The sequence below is a fragment of the Sander vitreus genome, chromosome 4 (assembly GCF_031162955.1).
Source record: "Sander vitreus isolate 19-12246 chromosome 4, sanVit1, whole genome shotgun sequence".
Classification (NCBI taxonomy): domain Eukaryota; kingdom Metazoa; phylum Chordata; class Actinopteri; order Perciformes; family Percidae; genus Sander; species Sander vitreus.
Genome location: NC_135858.1, coordinates 35,202,756 through 35,227,058, shown reverse-complemented (window position 1 = coordinate 35,227,058; position 24,303 = coordinate 35,202,756). Strand labels below are relative to the sequence as shown.

The 24,303-nt window shown below is 42.8% G+C and overlaps 1 protein-coding gene and 1 long non-coding RNA gene across 2 annotated transcripts; one reads left to right on the top strand and one right to left on the bottom strand.

Moving 5' to 3' along the window:
• Positions 1–1,183: 1,183 nt before the first annotated feature.
• LOC144516363 (uncharacterized) lies at positions 1,184–11,808 on the bottom strand. The gene is made up of 3 exons (XR_013501836.1): positions 11,675–11,808; positions 1,628–1,750; positions 1,184–1,478 (listed from the first exon to the last, which is right to left on the bottom strand). It is a non-coding gene; the product is annotated as an uncharacterized LOC144516363 (long non-coding RNA).
• Positions 11,809–17,418: 5,610 nt separating this feature from the next.
• Positions 17,419–23,304, top strand: eif6 (eukaryotic translation initiation factor 6). The gene is made up of 7 exons (XM_078249475.1): positions 17,419–17,505; positions 17,791–17,930; positions 19,235–19,320; positions 19,702–19,877; positions 21,084–21,260; positions 21,639–21,823; positions 22,292–23,304. The coding sequence occupies exons 2-7, from the start codon at positions 17,824–17,826 to the stop codon at positions 22,299–22,301; spliced, it is 741 nt and encodes a 246-aa protein (XP_078105601.1). The 5' UTR covers positions 17,419–17,505; positions 17,791–17,823; the 3' UTR covers positions 22,302–23,304.
• Positions 23,305–24,303: the final 999 nt, after the last annotated feature.

The following is a 24,303-nucleotide window of genomic DNA, read 5'->3' as shown; positions in this document are numbered from 1 at the left end:
CCCCGCTGGGGATCAATAAAGATGTAACTTATCCTAACTTAAAAGTAATGTTGATGAATGATGAAAAAATCTTTATTTAAATCATTGCTGTCAAAATGATTGATTTGGCTGAACGTATGCACTTATTTGCTTTCTTGTCAAGAGTTACATGAGAAGTTTGATTACAATCTCGTCTGTAGGGTACAACCGGGACGATTGAAACGGGAGGACCCACGAACATTGCAGTTAACCAAACCATACAGACGCCATAACCGTCAATTGTCTGCACCCAGCAGTACGCGTCCACACCCAGGAAAGTTGTCTGATCAAGACGTCGTCACAACGGAACCAACCCAGCTCAGGCGCGCAAGCGAACGTTGATAGCTCTTTTTTAATGATATGGTTGTCTATTATCTCATGCACCAGGTTGTCATATCGGCACAGATTAATTATGTTTCAATGTCCTCGCAGTGTAATGAGTTTTTTAGTCAGATAAACAGGTTTAATGCCTAATTGTTGCCGTCAAGATTAATGAAACAGCTTTCAACAGCATGCAGTAAACCCCATAGTATCATAATCAACAAATATTTGCTGCTTATATACTATATTATGAGAGACAAAAATAGTTTAAAATGATGTAAATATATTCAGTCGAAGTTTACATGCATATCCCAGTGATCGACGGACTGTAGGTCATATGCACTTATTTGATGTGCAGTGGCCACCACATACAGTAGGCAGAGGCAATGATCTCAAACATAGAAACATTATAGATCTGAAACATGTTATTTTTAGTTTATAACACAGAAAAACATATTCTCATAACCGCGAGATACGCCACATGACGGCAATGGAGTTGTTAAATAGACATTCACTGCAAGACGTATAGCCCTGCAGCAATCTATCTGAATAACACCCTGTCTAGTACCATTCGCACAGGTCGCCAAATATTATCTATGAAGCAGGCTAATATGTTTTTCGTCCCTCATGCCTGCTCATCGCCCAGCGCTGAGAGGGAATGAAAACAGACACATCTGACTGTTAATATCCCGAACGCGCCGCTCAGAGTTTGAAAACAACTATTTACAGAGAAGGGACAAATGTTAACAGACAAAAGAATATCTTAAGCTACAGTTTTGTAAATGATGTTTTGACTAAAACTGTTTATCTGGTCCCGTTCCGCCTCACGGTGGGGTATAGCCACCGCCAGCATCGGGTTAGCTTAGCTTAGCATAAAGACTGAAAACAGCTATCCTGACTCTGACCTAATGTGGCGAAACAATGCAGTGATCACATGGGACTTCAGTGACAGTCTGGTTTTGGATTTTCGTTGGCTCCATGAATGCAGCGTCTGGCCAGGAAGTCCCATCAACATCTTCTGTTTCATCAAACTGTTCAACAGTGATCCTTTTAGTACCAGTTGGTGCACGAGATCATGAAGCACATGTTGTCCACCTTCCGGTTTCCCATCTGGCACTGGGGCAGCTCTCCTGGGGTTTCTGTGGAAGCAAAATATTACTAAATATAGGCTAAGTGGGCGTTTCCATTTTTTAAACCCAGAAAAGAACTCAGATGGAGTCAGAATTTTAGTACAGCACTTGAGTAAATGTACTTGGTTACTTTCCACCACAGAGTATGTAGTGTTTACCTTCAGCAGCAGCAGATCCGGAGCTGTCAGTATGGGCAGATTCTTGATGTTTTTCAGTCTCTTTTTCTCTCTCCTCAGCCTCTCTTTCATGGCTGTGATCTCCTCCCATCATCACAGTCGCACCTGAGCAACAACACACAGGTTAGTGTGTACATATTCAATGGTTTTAACAGTTTAAATAGGCAATAAAGTCCCACCTACAGATAGTTGTCTTTGTTCTGAAGTTCTCTTTGAAGCAGCGTGCAAAGCGTTGTTATTATTATAAGTAATAGAGAATTTGTGATAATACTATCAAAACAAATGACAAAAGTTCGGCTCGGACCTGAACTTAAAGCTTCACTGGTGGAAACTACAGAGGTAGAGATTCAGACACAATGCATTCAGATTTGAGAGAAACTCTCCATTTGGGCAGTGTGTGTGTAGTTGTGGATGAAAGGGAGATAGAGAGCAGAGAGTCAGAATGGGCAAAGACAGAAAGACTTTGATTTGAGAGAGAGAGAGAGAGAGAGAGAGAGAGAGAGAGAGAGAGAGATGCAGATGGAGAGGGGGAAGAGAGAGATCCCACGTTATCAGCTGGGACATCGCTAATCCTTCCAGAGTGATCCGCCCATGACACCAATCCAATCAAACACGACTCAATCAGTTTAGCTGATGGGATCGTGTTACTCTGCTTACTTTACACGATCGCTGGGTGAGCCGCTTCCCGGTGGTCTGTTAATGCATGCCGGGAAATTACACCAAACGATGACAAATGGAAACACCAAGATGAAAACTGCCGAGCAGCAGCATTGTCAAACGGGGCTGCAACCAATGACTTGTTTTAATTCAATCTATTGTATTTTTTTTCTTATTCACTTTACAGCAAAATGAAGACAAATATCAGGATCTTCCCGATTCCAACTTATCATTTTGTCTGAAGTTTTAAACCCCGAAAAACATCCAGTTTACAAAGATGTGGCGTGTAAAAAAAGATGCAAATCTTCACAGACAAAGACATAGGGCCCTATTTTAACAATCTAAGCGCACGGCGTGAAGCGCCTAGCACAGGTGCGTTTAGGGCGTGTCCAAATCCACAGGTGTGCAGGGTCACACATTGCAAGACTACAACTAGATCCGTTCTGAAAACTTTAACCAAACTAGCTCGCTACCGTTATCGTTAGCTGGTAACTTTAAAGGCCCTGACACACAAAGCCGAAAATCTGCCGTCGGACAGTCTGGCGAGGTCGGTGACTCGAGTCTGTTCGGTGTGTTCCGTGCCGTCGTCCGTCGGAGGAGCTGTCGGCCTTCATTTTGGCCAACCAGAGGTGTTCAGTTGGAGACAGAGAAGTCCGGACTCACCCGGAAAAGGCGAGCGGGATGAACGTGACTAAGCCTCTAAAAATCTAACGAAAATCTTTTAAACTGACCTTTGTTGATCTGAAATGAAGACAGATTCAGCAACTGCACGGCCTAAATCAGTCTGCGACAGTGGAATCACTTGAAAAGTCATTTGGTGTAAGGTCGGCTGAGTTGAAAAATCAGTATAGGTCCTCTTTAAGTACATATAGCGTAGCAGTAGACTGAATCACGGTGACGTGGTGCTAACTCACTTTGTTACCTCCAGTTACACAAATGACTGTGGATTTGAATGGCGGAGATATGTGAAATGGGCAAACTTGTTTTGTTTTGTTTTTAAAGGTGCTCTAAGCGATGTCACAACATTTTTTGTCACATACAGCAAACATCTCCTCACTATCTGCTAGCTGCCTGTCCCCTGAACACACTGTAAAAAACATCTTCTCACTATCTGCGAGCTGCCTGTCCCCTGAACACACTGTAAAAAAGGCGGTCTCTGTAGACAGCCCAGGCTCCACAAACGGCAACAAAAACAAACTGTGCCAACCTGCACCACCAAACATAACAAAGTCTTCCAGCCAATAACAAGAAGGAGTTGGTTGAGCCATCACTGCAGCAGCGTTAGCACGTAGGCTACTTCCACAATGCGCTTTCATGACTGTTTCAGGAAGCACGGAAGGGAGGGGGAGGGGACGGGATGAGGAGGAGGGAGGGGCGAGCTAGTCTCCATTTTGTTACAGTACTTCGAACGTCAACAAGATGTAATGTCACCCAACAGAGCTTAGAGCACCTTTAACTTTCCGCCTTTAATCACCAGGACAGCCTGAGAGGGGAGAGAGAGAGAGGAAAGACATGCAGGAAACCTTCCGCATGTCGGAATCAAAACCCTGTGCCTCAGGCGTGCTCTACCAACTGAGCTACCCGGGCGCCCAAATTGGCAGACTTGTTCCATTCGCTTTTCATTTTTGGTCGCCAAGATACATGAGTCACATGTCCACAAGCTGGTGGACGGTTCTGTCACTGTATAGAAAATGAAGACAAATGTCATCACAAGCTGTCACCGACTGTACCAAACAGGAACAAAATGCTGCTTAATATCTTCACACAGCACAGTGACAAACGGAGATTGTAACCAGTGTGTCCATAACAAGGGCGTAACTTTGAGATCTCCATTTTGAACATCAAACATTGCAACAATTATTGCCTTTTCTGCATCAAGTTATGGCGCAAATGGGGGTCAGCCCTATGTTCCCACAGCCCTATATTCCCACATTTCATTCTATCTGTAGTCCATTGCTACTGGATAATAGGTTGGGTGTAATTGGCTACCAAATTGGGAGAAAGGGGGATACAATCTGATACAAATTTATGAAAAAGAAAATGTGGGAACATAGGGCCTACTTTTGAAAAAAATCGTAGAAATGTGGGAACATAGGACTGTGGGAACATAGGCATGCTCCCGTGCAAATGTCTTTATTTATGTAAAGGAAATTAAAAGGTTAAAAGGTTTTTTGGGGGGGTTGCACTAGCCAGTTTTGATTATATCCCCCCTTTAAATTACGCCTATGTTCGATACGTTGGGTGGATGGGTGGCAGTAAAGAAGGGAGCGTGCCTTTTAAAAAATGAGAGATTAACTGCCTCGCAAATGTGTAACGGCTGCAGGTTTCCGGACGAACCAATAACTTGTGATAACTCTCACATAAAAGTTGATTGTGGGCCCCAACCTTTAGTCCAGACCTAAATATAACATCAGAGGGGGAGCTTCTGCTGGGCGGACATAAAAAATGAACCGCAGCCGAGCTCAGGCAATGAGTCAAAAATAGAAGCTAAAGAGGAAGAGAATGAAACTATGGCGCAGAGTTTATATCATGACTAAAAATACTTTGGATCTGGAGTAGTAATATATTTAGAGCTGCAAAGATTAACCAATCAATCGATTAGTAGTCAACTAATAAAAGAATCGCCAACTAGGCAGCACGGTGGCTCAGTGGCACTTCTGCCTCACAGCAAGTTAGCACTGCAGAGTTAGCTCACCGATCTGGTCAGAGTTCAATCCCCGGTCCGGTGGGGGGCTTGGCCTTTCTGTGTGGAGTTTGCATGTTCTCCCCAAGGGGGTAAGCTTCACTTCAGAGCTCGAACCTCCTATGGAGCCATTTTGATGCTACCAAACGATCACCCGACGTTAGCATCCCATTGACTGCCATTCATTTTGACGTCACTTTGACAGAGAATAACTTTACATCTGAACCGTTTAAAGACTCTATTTGTCCATTGTTTATTTCTAAAGAAACACAACAACGTATAAAAGGCTCCATTACCTTGTATCTCACGTTATGGCTCCGTAGCAGACGTTTTTGTAAAAATAGGCTAACGATTGTGTCATAACCACGAGACTTACTGTCTCACAGTAGAGGAATTACCGTATAGTACAGGAGAAGCTCTCAGGCAGTTTTGACTTACATTAGCTGTTTAAGTTTAATTACTAATGTTAACTATCATTTTAGTGATCAATAATTAGCCTGTGTCTATGTTATCTCCTTACATATACCTACGCTCTCCGTCTCTGCAAGATTGGGAATGATTGAGATTTCTCTTGGCACAGCTACCAGAAGACTTATAACTTTCAGACAGGTTGCTCACGTCACATCTACGTCTTCAAGCTCAGTTGGAGGCTGCTCAGTAACGCTCTGCCATCACCAGAAAAGTGCTTCACCAAAATGCAACCTAGGGTCTTTTTGTGAATGTACCCAAGTCAAACTTTCGTTTAAAAGCATATTTAGGACGGAATCGCCACTTTTATGATTTACAGTATTTTAGTTTTTCAGTCAAATGGCCTTTTGAATAGGAGTCCTAGGGGCACTTTTATGCTAGCCTCAAAATAGCTATTTTTAAAACACAAAGAAGGCTGGACACAACATCAGACTTTGCTTGAAGTATCACCAGGGGCTCTACACCTAAACGAAAGCATTGACAACATTGTTTGTGTTCACAGAGTTTACTAAAAAGAAAAGTTTTGAGCAACTCACCGTAGCTGTTGTTCTTCCGGTCGCCGTCTATCGAGCCAGTCAAAAATAGTCGAGGGAGGAGAGTAAAGATGGAAAGCTCCAAAAGCTTAGTTCCATATAAATGCACGGATAATTCGTTATTTTGTCGTTAGTGAAACACAATATTGACCTTGTAGTTGAAAAAGTAGCCTCATATAAGAATGACATTTCCTCCTATGGAGTCCGTTCATTCGCATTTGGAGATCGCCTATTTTTGACTGGGAAAATGGCGTTAGCGTAAACAACAACTGCTAACGTGAGTTGCTTAAAACCTTTCTTTTTAGTAAACTCTGGGTACACAAACAATGTTGTCAATGCTTTCATTAAGGTGTAGAGCCCCTGGTGATACTTCAAGCAAAGTCTCATGTTGTGTCGAGCCTTCTTAGTGTTTTCAAAATAGCTATTTTGAGGCTAGCATAAAAGTGCCCCTAGCACTCCCATTCAAAAGGCCATTTGACCGAAAAACGAAAATACGGTACATCTTAAAAGTGGCAATTCCGTCCTAAATATGGTTTTAAACGAAAGTTTGACTTGGGTACGTTCACAAAAAGACCCTAGGTTGCATTTTGGCGAGAGTTACGCTTTAGCAATCTGCGTAAGCACACGGTGTGAAGCGCCTGGCGCAGGTGCGTTTAGGGCGTGTCCAAATCCACTTTTGCTAGTTTGACGGCGGAAAAAAGGGTCCGTGCGGCAGGCGCGTGGTTCAAAAGGGTTGACCTTAGTGTCTTCATTAATCAGAGGTGTGTTTTGGGCGTAACATGCAATAAACCAATCAGAGATCATCTCCCATTCCCTTTAAAAGCCAGGCACGTTCATACCTTGGCGCATTGCTATTATGATGGAGGATTTGGTCATATTTTTAATCTTCTGCATGTGTGTGCTGCTGTGCGTCCCTGTGTGTGTAACAAGCATAGTGTGTGCGCGCTGTGCACGAGCCTAGGAGCATTTTACTAATTTGCTGTTAAAATAACAATGAAATGCTGCGTTATTGACTTTAGACCAGGTTTTTGTTGGTCAATGGCGCGATCACTTCCCGCTGCCTCAAGATAGCAATATGCAGAGAATGCACCTGAACACACCTCCCTGTAAGACCAGCATGCCCATGGGCGCACAGATGGGCGCAGACGCATTTGCTGTTTAAACGACGTGGGCGCTGGATGGGAAATTGACAACTGCGTCGGTCTTAAACTAGCAAAGACACTTGCGTCGGGCTTTGCGTTACACTGGGTGCAAAATAAAGCTTTAAGTGCCTGGATATGGGTTTCTTAGCTCTTCCTCCTCTCTGTGAACGTTACTCCTTTCCAAGAGCACCGGTGGTTAAAAGGACACCAGAAGCGCTCCTGCCAACTTTTTTCTAATCACCAACTATTTTGATCGATTAATCATTTTGAAAAAAACTGATGTCAGCGTGTTAAATGTGAATATTGTTCTAGTTTATTCTTCTCTCCTCTGTGACAGGAAACATTTGAGGACGTCAGCTTGGGACTTTTTGGGAAACACTGATCCACATTTTTCACCACTTTCTGACATTTTATGAACCAAACAACTAATCCATTAATTAAGGAAATAATCGACAGATTAATCGACGATGACAATAATCGGTAGTTGCAGCCCATAAAGGTTTATCTTGTCTTATTTTATCTTGATTTCTTTAATTATTTTTCCTTCCAAATTAAACTTATTGGACCCAAGCCCTTCAAATGTAACAGGCAAGTAACGTTTAACACGATAGTGTGAGTTATACACATTCTTCATTCATGAATTTAAGAGCGTCTCAATCCGTCGCCTCACTTCCCCTCCTCAGCTGTCTGTGCAGAGAGAAAGCCGTGCTAAATATAGCTCCGCTCTCTTTCTTTGAGATATTGTTTAGTTTTGTCTCGTGCGCTCTTCTTATCTCCGGTGCTGCCCCTCTTCGGTTGGAAATTGAATCTGTCGTTGCTTCTCTGAGGACTTGACACAAAACCTGCACATGTCCCTCAGTGTGCACTGTGCAGCTGCAGGGCCCACGTCAGCTGCTCCATTATTCACTTCTTCATCTTTTCTTTCCTCTTCTGTGGCTTAACAAGCTATAAGGGTTGGTAGTTTGATTCCTACTGGGAACGACCTATAGTCTGAATCAACGGAAGTACATTTCCAGGATAATTGCCTGACAGAAGAATCTTTCACTTAACGAAGCAACAATGATCCTGCTATCTCTAGAAACACCAGGATCTCACAAGATTTTTACCCATTAAGTACATTAATATGTGCACATAAATGCATGATTCATTGATTCGGAGTTATGCTGTAGATAGTCTATAACCAGGACGTTCCACTTCGGGGATAATCGAGACAGCTAGCTAGACTATCTGTCCAATTGGAGTTTTCTGTTGCACAACTAAAACAACTTTTGAACGTACACATGTTCCACCAAAACAAGTTCCTTCACGAGGCTATTTTGCAGCGGCACCGTGGCTCCGTCCGGCGCTTAGCACCGCCCAAGACGATTGTGATTGGTTTAATATTCTCCCATCCAGGAATGCTGTGTGGACTAACCAGACCCTCCTCTGCAGCGCCGTGGAGGAACGTCTGGCAAAGCGAGACTATGCTGTACGTATAGTCTAGATTAACGGAAGTACATTTCCAGGGTAAAGCAGGCTGTGTCCCTCCCCTTCTGCTCTCTGTGTGTCGCTATTCTCAAATTCCCATCGCTACGGGAAACAAGAACAAACTTCGAGCGAGCAAGCTACACGCTGAAAAGTTTTACTAAGTTCATGGTTTGAGTAGTCTCGCATTGCCAGCTCTATCTCCACAGCGCTGTGTCTACACCACAGATGCATACTGGGATAGTTGAAAGAAACTAGGTAGGGCTCTGGGTTGTTTGTATTTCTTTAAACCAATCACAATAATTTTGGACCTCATTAGCTCTTACCAGTGTATCTCCGTGTGTACTTCGTCCACAGCAATCCCACCAATCAGTCCCAAAACGTCCCAGTTAGAGAGGAAATGCCCTAAACATATTCTTTGTAAATCTTTACAATCATTCCCTGAAAGAACCAAGCAGACCTGACTTGTTGCACCGTCCACATCTTCTTCTAAACTTGACATTTTCAGCATGTAGGCCTAGCTCGTTGTTGTTTCCCGAAGCGAACAGAGTTTGAGAACGGCAACACACAAGGGACATCCAACAGGTCAAAAGGCAGTCGGACTGATCAGTCGGCTCCCGTCTCTCAAAAAAGTTCCTCGGAACACAACGAAGCGACGCCGACTTGAGCGTACGTTCTGCGCGTGAGCGAGACGTAATACGTCTCCATAACACCAGGCGGCGCTAATCTGTATTGTCGACCTAGTAGACACAGAGCACGCTGTCGCCAGTCATTGTTTTCATCAGAGTGTTGATAGTAGTCAAAAAGGATCGTTGTTGTCATTACTCGCTGAACAGAAGAAAATACGATGGCTAGTACTAAGAAGATACTGGCGTTGTCAGCCCGCGGGCTTCTTCTTGTGGAAGAAGCACTGATTCGCTAGTCAAGGGCTAGCACTCCACCAATCAGATTGGTCATTGAGTCCGACTGGCCACTGGCTGATTCAACAAGTCAAATCGGCCAAAATAAACGCCGACGGCTCCACAGACTGACAACGGCACGGAACACACCCAACAGACTCGAGTCACCGACCTCGCCAGACTGTCGGCCGGTTATCGGGTTGGTGTGTCAGCACCTTAAGGGACTACTGACTACAGGCTTCATGAATTCATACCACTGTAACCTGTAACTTGAATTTCCCCTTGGGGATCAATAAAGTATCCATCCATCCATCCATCCATCTAACCATCTAACCATCTATCTAACCCAAATAGTGTGTTTCTTTGTTCTTCTTTCCTCCAGTAAATGAAACACTTTTGGCATGACTAGAGTTCACCCACAGGAAACTAATTGGATAAATAATCTCCCACCAGCAGATTGATTAGCCTGCAGTCTATCTGCATTATCGATTGGCTTAAAGTGAGAGTGAGTTTGCCTAAGCTTTATTCTTCCTCCACGTTAAGGAATCCCTGAATCAGGGCCTGCATGTTATCAGCTGATTGGTGTCAGACTGGGCATCTTAGAGACATTAAAGCTGAGGAAACAGAAAACTTGTAATTGCCTCTAACTTAAGGTGGACTGGGTATAAACATGTAGCCTTTAATGGAGGGCAACCCCACCAAAACTATCTTTTTAATACTCTCCTGTAAATAGGTTGTAAATTAAATGCTACGTTCCAGGCAACCCGTAACTCGTGTTTTCACAACCTTCTACCCGTGAAAGTGCCCTGGAACGGCAGTCAAACCTGTAACTTACTACCAGTGAACTCGTACCAGATCGTTGTACTCCCAGTTACAGTTTCTGACGTCACACACACATAAACAACAATGGCGACCCCCTGTTGATGCTGTACAGACGCCGGTGATTAACGGTGAGAAATAGAAATAAATAGACATAAATAGGCAACGTAAAGTCATTCCGCACATTGTAATCAAAGCAACACACATACGATTGTGTACTACTACAGGTTATGTTTATTAAATGAAGCCCAAAATATGTCGGCGACTAGAAATCGCTAGTACCAACTAGCACTAGCTAACGCCAACGTTAGGTAGCCGCTAGCTAGAAGGGTTTGTCGTGACATTGCCTGGAACGCTACCAAGTCGTGAGTTGTGACTTAAAGTCGTAATTTACGGGCTAAAAATTGTGTCTGGAACGAAGCATAAGTGTAATTTCAGTTTTTTTCCACCCTGGACCATATTTTCATATGCATTGGTGTCTAAGTGAATAATGTAAACAAAAATCTTTAAAATTGGTCCAGTAACCGCGAAATAGATACTTTATTGATCCTCAATAACCCTATAGGACAAATGTTCAGCGTCCACTAAAAGTTCTGTTTTTGCTGCTAACAGACTCAGATTATTATTCTAAGTGTCTGACAACATTATGGAAAGGATCCCTACAGAGATAGACCTTTTTGTTAAAGAGTAAGATCCTTTTTTGTTTAACCAGAAACCGCTCAAAAATCGCTATTGCCAAACTACCAGACTCCATTGAAATAAACTATACTTTTTAGCGTGTATAGAGCCAGGTTATTTCCACATGTAAATGGATGAATTGAGAGTTTATTTCAACCAAACCAGAGTGGTGATTGTTGGAACAGTGGAAAGATGAACCAAGACGGCTTTTGATAGTTTTATTTTCTTTCTGTCGACATTGAATGAAGTGTGTTTTACGATGATAAAAGTACTGTTTTTTTTAAATGGAGTCTGGCGGAGTTTGGCGACAGCGCTTTCGGGGCTGTTTCAAGGTAAACTAAAAAAAGGTCTATGTCTGTGGGGATCCTTTCTATAATGTTGTCAGCCACTTAAAATAATAATCTGAGCCTGTCAGTGACAAACAGCACTTTTAGCCCTTTAATGTTAGTGTTAACGTGTTGACCTTATCTGACTGTCACAGGCTTCACACTGTTTTATTGTTATAGCTGTGTTATGTGACAGAAAAGAGCTGACATGTTTACAACAGAGAGAGAGATAGAGGGAGAGACAGAGAGAGAGACAGAGGTGTGTGTGTGTGTGTGTGTGTGTGTGTGTGTGTGTGTGTGTGTGTGTGTGTGTGTGTGTGTGTGAGCTGCTGTCGGGAACATAAATTAATTGTATCCCACCTAATCGACCCCCTCGTATCCTACGAGACCCGTCCGTCTCTGTCGGCCGTCGGTTCCGATTAGTTTGCGGTGTTTCCAGGCAGAGTATCCCAGCCGACGTGTCGGTGGAGCTGCTGACTCCAAAGATCGTTTATATAAGAGAAGATGTATCACTCCGCGCGTTATATCAGACTAGCACTAGTCTGTGAAGGAACAGGAGCAGGGTTTGTGGTGACTTTGTCTGGAACGCTACCAAGTCGTGAGTCGTGACTTTAAGTCGTAAGTTACGGGCTAAAAATTGTGTCCTGGAACGCAGCAATAGTAGGCTATAAGGAAACAATTTTGTTAATATATGGCACTGGATGACAACATGTAGCTAATTAGCTACATGAAAAACATAAACAGCCAGGTGTTCAACACACCACCCGAGGCCTGTACTACGAATCCAGATCAACATGCCCTGGATTTTCAGTTACCCGGCTTCACTAACCCTAACAACCGCGGTCCTCCATAACCTGTGTCACGACGCTGGTTAACAACTAGTTCAGTCAACCCAGGGTTTCCCAATCCAGCGCTGCGCGTACACATAAAAGAGGCGGTGTTTGCACAGCGCGACCAATCACAAACATCTACCGGAGCCGCATATTTTATATAAGAAGAGCAAATTATAATTCTACATAAATATGAAGAACACTGACACGGTTTTGCAGGCAAAACGCAATACAGTCGCTGCTTCCTAAAACAGGAAGGAAAGCTGTCAACCGAGCATTGATTGGTCAGTAGGCGGTGCTTTTACACCAGTTGATCTCTGATCTCCAACTTAACCTGCTCCCGACCAGGTTAGGCGTTCAGCATAAGTTACCACGACGATTGAACCCGGTAACAAGTGATCCACCTTCGTAGTACAGAAAACCCTGGGTTGAACCTGAAGTTAGCTCGTTAACGCCAAATCTCGCTTTGTAGTACAGACCTCAGTTTAAATAGACGTGCTACATCTCTTGTCGGGGCGGGATGTGGCTGAATTATTTTTTCAGTGTTCTTTTCAACGCTTTTGACGTTTTGTTTTTTTATGTTTTTAAGCCTGACATTTTTTCCCTTTTTTTTTCTTAACATTTCTTCAAAAAAACCTGAGCGTTGAACCCCGAGTAGAAAAAGCAGATGTTGAAATGTTAGCAGACAACAACAAAAAAAAACAGAGAGGAGTGAGACGTCGCACTGATCTTGGAGGCTCTTTGTCTCCTCCTCCACTCTGGTTCTTCCCCCCCCCCCCCCCTCTCCCACCCCAACCTGCTGCAGTGACGTCACACAGGTAGCGAGCTAATGAAAGTGTCAACAAAACAAGACGTCACACCGAGTGGCCGACGTGATTGGCTCAGAGCGCCCCAGAGATCCCGGCGCTGCACGAGGAAAAGAGAAGGAGGACAGTTGCTATGCAGGTTACTGGAGAGGGAAGACACACACACACACACACACACACACACACACACACACACACACACACACACACACACACACACACACACACACACTTTGGATTCTTATGTACATCGCACATGTTATTAAAATTAACTATAATATACACTGTGAACTTTTGCACACCTTACAGCTTTGTTTTTAAAAACATGTTTTTTTTAATAATATCTATTTCAGACTTTTTTGGTCATTTGTCTATTAAATTAATCTTATTTGCCTTCATATTTTTAAGGCTTTTTATTTTTAACATATGTTATACTGTTGCCATACACACACACACACACACACACACACACACACACACACACGCATACACACACACACACACACACACACACACACACACACACACACAGAGACACAGAGATACACACACACACATACACACACACACACTCACACACAGAGAGACACACGCACACTCTCACACACACACACACACTTACACACACACACACGCACGCGCACACACACTCACACACACACACACACACACACACTTACACACTCACACACACTTACACACACAGACGCACGCACACACTGTATTGCAGAATACATTTGTTACAATTTGTCAAAAAAGGAAATTGAACTTGTAGAACACAACTCATTTTGTTACAGATCATGTTTTCATAAAGAATACAAAAATAAGTAAGAAAGAAAAAAAAAATAAGAAAAAAATAATACATATCAGTCAATAGATATACCTACAGATGAAAAAAATATCATATAACAAGTAGTCAGTAAAAAATGATAAACAACAAAAGTACATAGCCAGAGTATCAGACAGTAAAGATCAGTTACATGAATTATAACGTTAAATCAGATTAGCATTTTGATGCTGATTTACCCTCTAATCCAGAAATACAATCTATATCATTTTTTAAATACATTTAGAGAGAATCTTGTTACAGGGGTAAAAATGGATTTTAAATGATATTTCTTTTACTTTGTTTGTAACAAAAATATATGTGGGTTACTCCATGCTCTATTTCAGTTAATATTTCCATATAAGGGGGACCATTTGTATCTGGAGGCAGGGATGGATTTTGCACATTAAAGGTCTTCTATTACTTTGTTGTTGACTTTTCAAAGATAAAGTTTGGCACAATGTTCCACAAACTGTTTGGATTTTTCAAAAATCTTTTAATCCAGTTGATTTTTAATATCTCATTGAAGAGCGAGAAGTCAATAACCGATGAACCCCCCCTCCTCTTTATTAGTCAAGATGTTTTTCCTAATTGTATGGGGCTTCTTCCTCCATATAAAGTTATATAATAGTTTGTCTAGATTGGCACATTGTAGCTTAGGGATTTCAATTGAAGTAAATAAATATGCTGCTCGTGAGAGACCTTCTGCTTTAGAAAGAAGAACCCTGCCATACATAGAGAAGTCTCTTGCAAGCCAAGAATCAAACTTTTTTATTAATAGAGTCGTGTAGTAAAGATATGTTACTCTCTGTCATCAATTTGTGATTATGACTGATTTTTATTCCAAGATAAATATTTATATTTATGCCACGTATTTGACCCAAATGTTTATTTTTAAGAGACATTTTGAAAGATTTAGATTTAAGCCTGGAACAAGATCCAGGTTACAAGCAGCCGAAATGGGTTTCCTCAGGAGGGGGGCTGGCGTCTCCCTTAGAGATAGGGTGAGAAGCTCAGTTATCCGTGAGGAGCTCGGAGTAGAGCCGCTGCTCCTTTGCGTCGAAAGGAGCCAGTTGAGGTGGTTCGGGCATCTGGTAAGGATGCCCCCTGGGCGCCTCCCTAGGGAGGTGTTCCAGGCACGTCCAGCTGGGAGGAGGCCTCGGGGGAGACCCAGGACTAGGTGGAGGGATCATATCTCTAACCTGGCCTGGGAACGCCTCGGGATCCCCCAGTCGGAGCTGGTTAATGTGGCTCGGGAAAGGGAAGTTTGGGGTCCCCTGCTGGAGCTGCTACCCCCGCGACCCGACCCCGGATAAGCGGATGAAGATGGATGGATGGATGGATAGATTTAAGCCTGAGCTTTCAGAAAATTGGTTTACAACATTTAGCGCAACTCCTATTTGGGATTCATCTTTTAGAAACAGGGTTGTGTCATCGGCCAACTGTGACATTTTTTTTCTCTTTCATTTAATGTAATTCCTTTGAATGTACTCTTGCGATTTAAATCACAGAGAATTTGAGCTACAATCAAAAATAGAAGAGGCGAGGTGGGGCAGTGTTGGCGGATACCTTTGTTTATGTCAAATCTGGGTGAGGTTCCATTAGCCATTTTAACACAACTGTTTCCTCCCATGTACAGAGTTTTAACAGCATTAATACAATTCTTACCAAAATTAAAAAACTTTAAGGTGTCAAAAATACATTTGTGGCTTACCGTGTCAAAGGCTTTTTGAAAGTCTAAGAATAAAATAAGGTGTTCATCATCTAGAAAGTCTTTGTATTCAATCAGATCTAAAACTAGGCGAACGTTATCGGCTATGTGACGATTTCTCATGAAACCAGATTGGCGTTCATCAATTAAAGTGTGTAATTTAGATTTGAGACGTTTTGCTAAGATGGATGCTAGAATCTTATAGTCATTATTTAGCAATGTAATGGGATGCCAATTTTCAATTAATAGAGGGTCTTTGTGGGGTTTTGGGATAAGTGTTATGACACATTGCCTCAGAGAAGGAGGAAGCTCCCCTCTGTCAAGAGATTCTTTGAAGACAGCTAAAAGAAATGTGACTCAGAGAAACATGTATACATCTCAGAGGTCAGACCATCACAGCCTGCTGATTTATTGTTCTTTAATTGAGTTATTCCCCATATAATCTCCTCAAGAGTTATGTCCTGACAGCAGATTTGATTATATTCTGCATCCACACATTTAGGTGAGTTAATCAAGCTAAAGATTTCCTTTGGATCTTTGAGATTAATATCTCTCCAGTAAAGTTTTTCATAAAAAGCACTTATAAAGTTTGCAAAGTTTGCAAAGAGGATAATCACGGAGCGAGGGTGTGTGTTGCCGGCGTCCCTCCTTCCAATTCGGTGCACGACATCGATGGCTTGACTCATATTTTGGTTAGGGGCTATTTGCTGACAAATGTCTATCACCTTTCTCTTTACATGTTCCTCCCTTTCTTCTGGTAGCCCATACAGCCTTAGCCCATCTCCGCCTGTATCTTTCAGTCTCTGTGAGCCGAATTTCCATGTTTTTTATAGTTTTTTCATGACTGTTGCAGAGCTCAGACAACTTTTTGTTTTCATTTTTCAAAGCTTCAATTTCGACGAAGGCAAAATTAAGGGAGGTTTTCAGCTCTTCGATGCCTGTCTTGTTGTCTCTTACCATCAGTTCCAGGTTATCAGCTCTCTGGTTAACTGCAGCCAGAATGTTAGCCTGAAGATCCTCTAGAGACAAGTCGCTCCTTTCTTTCCTTTTTAATTTTAAGGCAGGGCTGGAAGAGGGGCTAACAACCGGTGTTACAACCTCCGAATCTGTTGAGAAGTCGTCTTCCATTTTCCCGCCGTTGTTCTCTTTTTGGCTAGCAACGTAGTTGTGGTCCGTTAGCTTCAGCGTTTGAGCTCTGCCTTTACGTTTCCGTTTCCTATTCTGTTTTTGTTTGGACATAATATGGTGTAAAAACGTTATCGACAACAATAATGTAGTTCCACCATCGTTAAAAGCAAAGTTGGGAGGCAAGAAGACTGTTATTAAGCAAGCCGCTCTGTGGTTGCTACTGAGCGCTGCTCTGCCATTCCGTCATCGAAAAAAACCTCTTGTGTGAAGTAAATGCAACATTTTTCAACTTTCTGCTAAGATATATGTGACTTTTTTTGCAACCAAAATGCGGGGATTATGAAATCATGCAAGCCCCGCATATTTTGCGCGGAAATCGGCAATTTATGCGGTGAAAGTGCGTTATAATCGCGTTTTTCTGGAGGGACTGAAAGATAAAATGAACTGTGCAAAAAACAACATATTTTTCCCCATCTCATTTCCTTCCAAACATGTAAGAATGTCATGGTTTGCCCAGTTTTCCTTCTTATAAAATGTCGAACATCAACCCAAAATATTCTAGTAAACACACAGAGATAAAACAAATGAATGAGTGCAAGAATATTACATATAAATCTCTCTAATGTCATTTTGCTGAATATATGTAATTATATTATATATACGATATATATTGTGTTCAATATTTCAAAGGAAACCTCTTTAACTTTTGTTATTAAGACAAAATTTGTCTCCAACTAACCAAATTCCCTGCCTGCATTTCTCCATAGAGCAAACCAGATGTTTTTACAACGTAAGGTACGTCACCACGTTGACCCCTTGACGTTGCGGAAGTGAATACATGTGGTAGAAGGGAATCACACGCATGTTGAGAGGCCACGGGCTGTTTTCAGGTAATTTGTATCCCCTTTTTCACTAAATATCAGGAGTTATTTAAAAAAAAACACGTCTGTGTGTTAAGTCGAAGCTGCGTGTTGATATAACGTGCGCTAGTTTTCCTCTCTGGCCGCTAACATTTAAATGATAAACGTCTGAAAACTAGCATTAGCTAGGCAGCTAGCTAGCGTCGATAGCTCCGGCTGAACTGTCAACGCTGCTCAACTCGTAGCTACATTAACTCATTAAATGATGTGATTATCAGCAGCTCAGTGTTTTTTAAAGACGGTGTGGTGTTTCAGGATCAGAAGTTAACCCTCCTTATCACCGTCATCATGGCCGTGAGAGCAGCGTTTGAGAAAAACAACGAGATCGGCTGCTTCGCCAAACTCACCAACACGTACTGCCTGGTGGCCGTCGGCGGCTCCGAGAACTTCTACAGGTAAAACTACCTTTTAATACACCTTGTACTTAAGTTACAGGTAAAACTACCTTCTAATACACCTTGTACTTAAGTTACAGGTAAAATTACCTTCTAATACACCTTGTACTTAGATAAGTTACAGGTAACACAGCTCTGAAGTCGCTAGCGCTAAACGCACCAGACTGCATTTAAAAAAACAGTACTTTTAGCGTGTATAGAGCCAACATATTTTCACATGTAAATCGGTAAACTATGTGTTTATTTCAACCAAAACTAGAGTTGTGATGGTTGGGGAAAGTGGAAAGACGATCCAACATGGCTTTTCATAGTTTTATTTAGTTTATGTCGGCTTTGGATAAAGTGCATTTTACGATGCTAAAATGACTGTTTATTTACATGGAGTCTGGTGGGTTTAGGTTTCAAAAAAGGATCTTACTCTTTATGAGAAAGGTCGACCTCCTTAGAAATCCTTATCCATAACTCACGTAGACACAAAAACATAGCAAAAAGATCTCAGATCTAATGACTGTGGTTGGACTTCTTTAGCTTTAAGTTTTGTCTTTAAGGTTTTTTAGTGTCATGTATTTATTGTCTCTTCTAGCTTTTCCAACGTTTTAGACACAGATACGGTGATGAGAACGGTCCAAAATGAGACTTCAAATACAAGACAGACGTAGTAGTAAAAGCAAGAGTAAGTACAGTATGTATGTAGAGCCGAGATCTTCAACAGGGGGTCTGGGACCCCTAGGGGGTCCTCAGAGTTACTTCAGGGGGCCTGCCAAATTATTCATTTCCTGAAATTTTTTTCAAAAATTAAAAATGTCTTAACATGGATCAAACATATTGGCAAATAAAAAAAAATCTGCCTGTTTGTGAAAAGGCCCCGCTGAATATTAGGCTTATTGGCCTATACTGTATGTAAGGTAGTCAATAAAATAGCCATCCACAGATACAGTTCACCCTAAGGATTCAATGTATGTTTAACATTAAAAGATGATTCATAAATCATGCCCACAATTATTGTTTTAATAGGTTAGAATTCTATGCACTAAAAAGGTATGTATAAAGGCTTTAGGCCGCCCTACATGTTATTGAAAGGCCCAGTTTAACGTGTAACTTCATTTAATACAATACATGTATTAGGGGGTCCCTGATGCCTCTCTCTCTCTAAGCTAAGGGGTCCTTGCCTTTTAAAAGACGTTGAAGACCCCTGATGTAGAGGACTCGTGTTGTCTCTTGGGTGAGTGGTGTGTTACCAACCAGGCGGCCAGGACCGCCCGTTGGGTTCCCGCGCTGACAGGCTGTTGTTTGTGTGACCGCAGTGTGTTCGAGGGGGAGCTGTCAGAAACCATCCCAGTGGTTCACGCTTCCATAGCCGGCTGTCGCATCATCGGGAGGATGTGCGTGGGTGAGTAACGCATCTGGACCGCACGCACACACACACACACAGACGCCGCATATTGACAACGTATTATATATATTGATTTTTTTTTCATGTAGAAGAACCTTATTTTACTGATATAGTAGACACAACACCAGGGACTGCAGATGAAAATTAGTCCGTACCAGAGACACAAAATAACACCCCAAATCCCAGAAAGTTTTTTTTTCACAGTAAGTAACACCGTAATAATATATGAAAGATCAAAATGTACAGCGTTAATGTGCAAATAGTGCAATAAAAAAGAGAAATGACACACACACAAACCCTTTTTTTTTTACCTCCCACAACAACATCCCATTGATAATAACAGTGTTCTAATGACGTGTGTGTGTGTGTGGTCGCCAGGGAACCGCCACGGCCTCTTGGTGCCCAACAACACGACGGACCAGGAGCTGCAGCACATCAGGAACTGTCTGCCGGAGGCCGTGAAAATCCAGAGGGTCGAGGAGAGGCTGTCGGCGCTCGGCAACGTTGTGGCCTGCAACGACTACGTGGCGCTGGTCCACCCCGACCTCGACAGGGTGAGACGGACGGGCTACGCACACACACACACACACACACACACACACACACACACACACACACACCGTCCACGGAGAGGAGAGGGAGAGCAGCGACTGACGGGGCAGAGAGAAACCCATCTTGTAAATAAATTCTAAGATGTATGTAGGGCTGGGCAATATGGAGAAAATCCAATATCACAATATTTTTCACCAAATACCTCGATATCAATACCGCGATATTGTAGCGTTGACTATCGGTGCTTTCACAAAATATTTACACAGTGAGATTTTTGATAAATAATCATCAGTAATGTGGATATAATGACTAAGTGGGTAAAGGTGAATAATAGAACAGTTACAACAGTCTGGTAAGTTCAGAAAATGACATCACTTTACTGTAATGCAGCCTTTAAAACCAGGAAAAGACAACACTTATGCCATATCACGATATCCAAAATCCAAGACGATATCTAGTCTCATAACACGGTATCGATGTAATATCGATATATTGCCCAGCCCTACGTGTATATAGATTAGATTTGATATTTCAGGTTTGTTTGATTTGCTTATTTCACATAAATAAAGATGTATTAAATGAAGTTTCAGTTTCTTAAATTGTCAGCATCTTTCATAAAGTAAACAAATCAAAAAACGCAAAGCTCATTAAGTTCTATTTTTCATTTGCGTCAGTGTAGGGACTTCTTTTTTTTTTTTTTTGCCCAGCGCTCTGAGAGCTTGTTCAAAGGCTCAGCCAGAGTGAAACCATTTCAGTGTTTGATACTGCGTACTGCTGGTCAACGCAGTATACTGCGGTCGTCGGCAGTACGTAGTAGGGGATTTCGAACACGGCCACAGAGATCCACATTTTCTCCGGAACTTTCCGTTTTCAGCGGGTCGCTCGCCAGCTCAGACGCCGCTGTGTCGAAGAGAAGAGAGTCTGAGAACAGAAGGCGCGGGACGTCGGGCTCTATCCCGGACATGTACCTCCGTTGATACATCTTCACTAATGTGCAGGCTTTCCTCCTTCATATTGTCATAAAGTCAACATTCATATCGCCTTTTTGGATAAAAGTTAGAATAACATTTGTGGTTTCTTCTAATAAACTAAATGGGTTATTGCTGAGTCAAATAAATAACCATCGAAGTTCACATGTGAATTGAAATTGCAGATGAAAATCCCTGTGATCGGTTGAAGTCTTACCTCTCTCTGTCTCTGTCTCTCAGGAGACGGAGGAGATCCTGGCAGACACTCTGAAGGTGGAGGTTTTCCGTCAGACGATAGCCGAGCAGGTCCTGGTCGGCTCCTACTGTGCGTTCAGCAACCAGGGAGGCCTCGTCCACCCCAAGACGTCGATAGAGGACCAGGACGAGCTGTCTTCTCTGCTCCAAGTTCCCCTCGTGGTGAGTTTGACTTCTGTGTGACCCCACGGCTCTTACGAGGGTAAAAGTGCTGATTATTTACATGGAGCCTGGTGTAGTTTGGTGATGGGGGTTTCGGTGGCTGTTTAACGTTAAACAAAAAGGATCTTGCTCTTTAACAAACAGGTCTATCTCTGTAGGGATCCTTCCATAATGTTGTCAGACACTTGGAATAATAATCTGAGTCTGTGACTCAAGCAGAACTTTTAGTGGACAAAAGGTAAAGGAGCACAATTGGACAGATTGCACATAACATTAACATTGCACGTTAAAGTTCCCGTCAGTCACTCAGACACAGACATGGGCAAACAGGGTCAAGGTTGAAAGAAACCAGACGGTAAATCCTACCTTCCTGTCCAGGCCGGCACGGTGAACCGAGGCAGCGAGGTGATCGCGGGCGGGATGGTGGTCAACGACTGGTGCGCGTTCTGCGGCCTGGACACCACCAGCACGGAGCTGTCGGTCATCGAGAGCGTCTTCAGACTCAGCGACTCAGCGCAGCCCTCCGCCATCGCCACCAGCATGAGGGACTCGCTGATCGACAGGTAAATATCTCACACACACACACACAGAGACACACACACACAGAGACACACACACACAGAGACACACACACCCACAGAGAGACACACAGAGAGAGACACACGTACACACGCGTACACACACGTACACACACACACAGAGAGACACACACACACACAAACATGCAGACATACCCACACAGAGAGACACACACACACACAGACTAATACACACACAAACGTAAACGCACACACAGAGACACAAACGTACAGACATACACACAAACCGACATACACAAACTAACACACGTAAACACACATAGACACACACACACACACACGTACACATACGTGTACAGACATACACACACAGACTAACACACGTAAACACACACATAGACACACATGTACACACACACACCCATGTACACACAGCCCTTTAGTGTTGTTTCTCCGTGATGTAACCGCCTCCTCTCCTCTGTTTCCCGTCAGCATGGCGTAAGCCGCCTCTGCCGGTCCACCTGGTCGAAGAGCTCCGCCGCGCCCCCCCGGTCTCTGGCGTGAAGCCGACACGCTGCTGGACCCCCTCTCTCAACTGTAAACTCCTCGTTCCACCCGGCTCACTTCACTCTCGCTCAGACGTCTCAGCTTACCCCCGCAGCCCTTTTTCTTCTCAAAGGAGAGACCGTAATGTTCAGAGGCTTACAGACGTCAATGTGCAGAAATAGTGAAGCTGAGGAATCTGATATTTCAGCCTTTTGTGGCACTTGTGTGAATATTTTTTTAACCAAACGGGGAGAAATAACATTTGACATTTTCTCCCAGTTTGGATAGACCAAAAGTGGCCGAGGCCGTGCTCAAAAAAGGTGTTAAAGATCCAATTTATTTTTGTGCCTGTGTTATCAAAAAGTCACCATATAAAAGAGTGTGTCTAAACACACACACACACACACAGACACACACACAACTCTTAGGTGTGTCGGGGATGTAATTCTGAAGGAAATGGGAACTGTGATGGGTGGCGGTACATCAACGCGCTGTTGCTTCTCTCTTAAAGTCGGCCAACAATCCTTGGTGATTTGGTTCCTCGCTCGGTTGCCTGCGCCTTTAAGGGATTCAAACCCACAACCATCGCCAACGTGTGTCTGATGCTTGATGTAACTAAGAACAAAGATAAGTCAATAATTTCAAAGTAAGGCGCTTTTTGAAGGATTCTAAGAGTCGTCTGAACGAGTGTCTAACAAACCTTTATGGTTTATAGGAATTATTGGTTTTGATCATGTATTTGTCCGTAGAACTGCTGACGTTCAACGTGCAGCATGATAAACGTGCACGTGGAGAGTGTGACGTGAGTCAGTGGTCTGGTTTGTCAATGTTTTCATCAGACTGCGTGAGTGCTAACCTTTTACTTCAGTCTTTCTGTCTGGGGAACTCTAAACATGGTTATTTCTTAAACAGTACGTCTCGTCTGTCCTGTAAAATAAAATAAAGTCACCCTCTTTTTATCCGTGTGTGTTCTTTTGGCATCAGGGTGTCTCGGTGGGAGCAGGAGGACTACGAGAAGTCTTGTAATGTGAAGTGTTTGGGTTTAAGATTTTAGGCTATATTTATAGTATTTTCATCGCTTTCCGTTGCGGTCAGACGGCCCTTTATGACGGGGAACTGAAGCCGTTCTCTGCTCTCTTCAAAGCCACCAGACTCCTGACAAAAACGGGGTTCTTGCAGGTTTTAGTAAGTCTAATTTAAGACCATAAAGTTTGAAATTTAAGACCTACAAAACTGGCTAATTGGCCGAGTCTGCTGAAGGCATTTTGCGGCTAGCTTGTGCTTCTCCGTTCTGGCGTGTGATATCAAGTTTGCAGCGAGCCTCGTACCTGGAGCTGGGTACCGCTTGTAACCAACAGCAGAAATCGCTGTCATCTAGCCATGTATCGTTAAAAGTACACTTTCCCATTTTCCACACGTAGGTCTAGCCAAACTTTAAACTCTGAGGAGACGCAGATGTATTTCGTGGGCAGATATTGCATTCATCACGGGATTTGTTTAATCACCGCGTACGTACCAACACCAATATCTGCCAGAAAGAACTAAGCAACACACCGAACAAACGTTGCGAGGGCAGCGTTCAAGGATCTTACTCTTTTAGAAAAATGTCAAGACACTTGGAATAATAATATGAGCCTGTCAGCTGCACAAAAAGTGAACTTTATTTGAGGCTGTTTCGCATTCTGACCAATTTAAAAAGTCTCTCACTTTGGACGCTTTCACACTTTTACATCAATTTTAAAGTTTTCGAAGTTCAGTTTCCTTTTAAAGGTGCCCTGCCACACACAACCCTTTTTTCTTGTATTTTTTGAAATATGTTAGGTCCATATGTGTTATGTTGTGAAAATGAACTGCTACCTCCTCTGTCAGCTCTAGCCACTGAAAAGAAATAAGTGGAGAAATCAGGTCAATTACAAAAGCTGGTCAGTCAGACATCATGGTGCCTGAGCTCATTACTA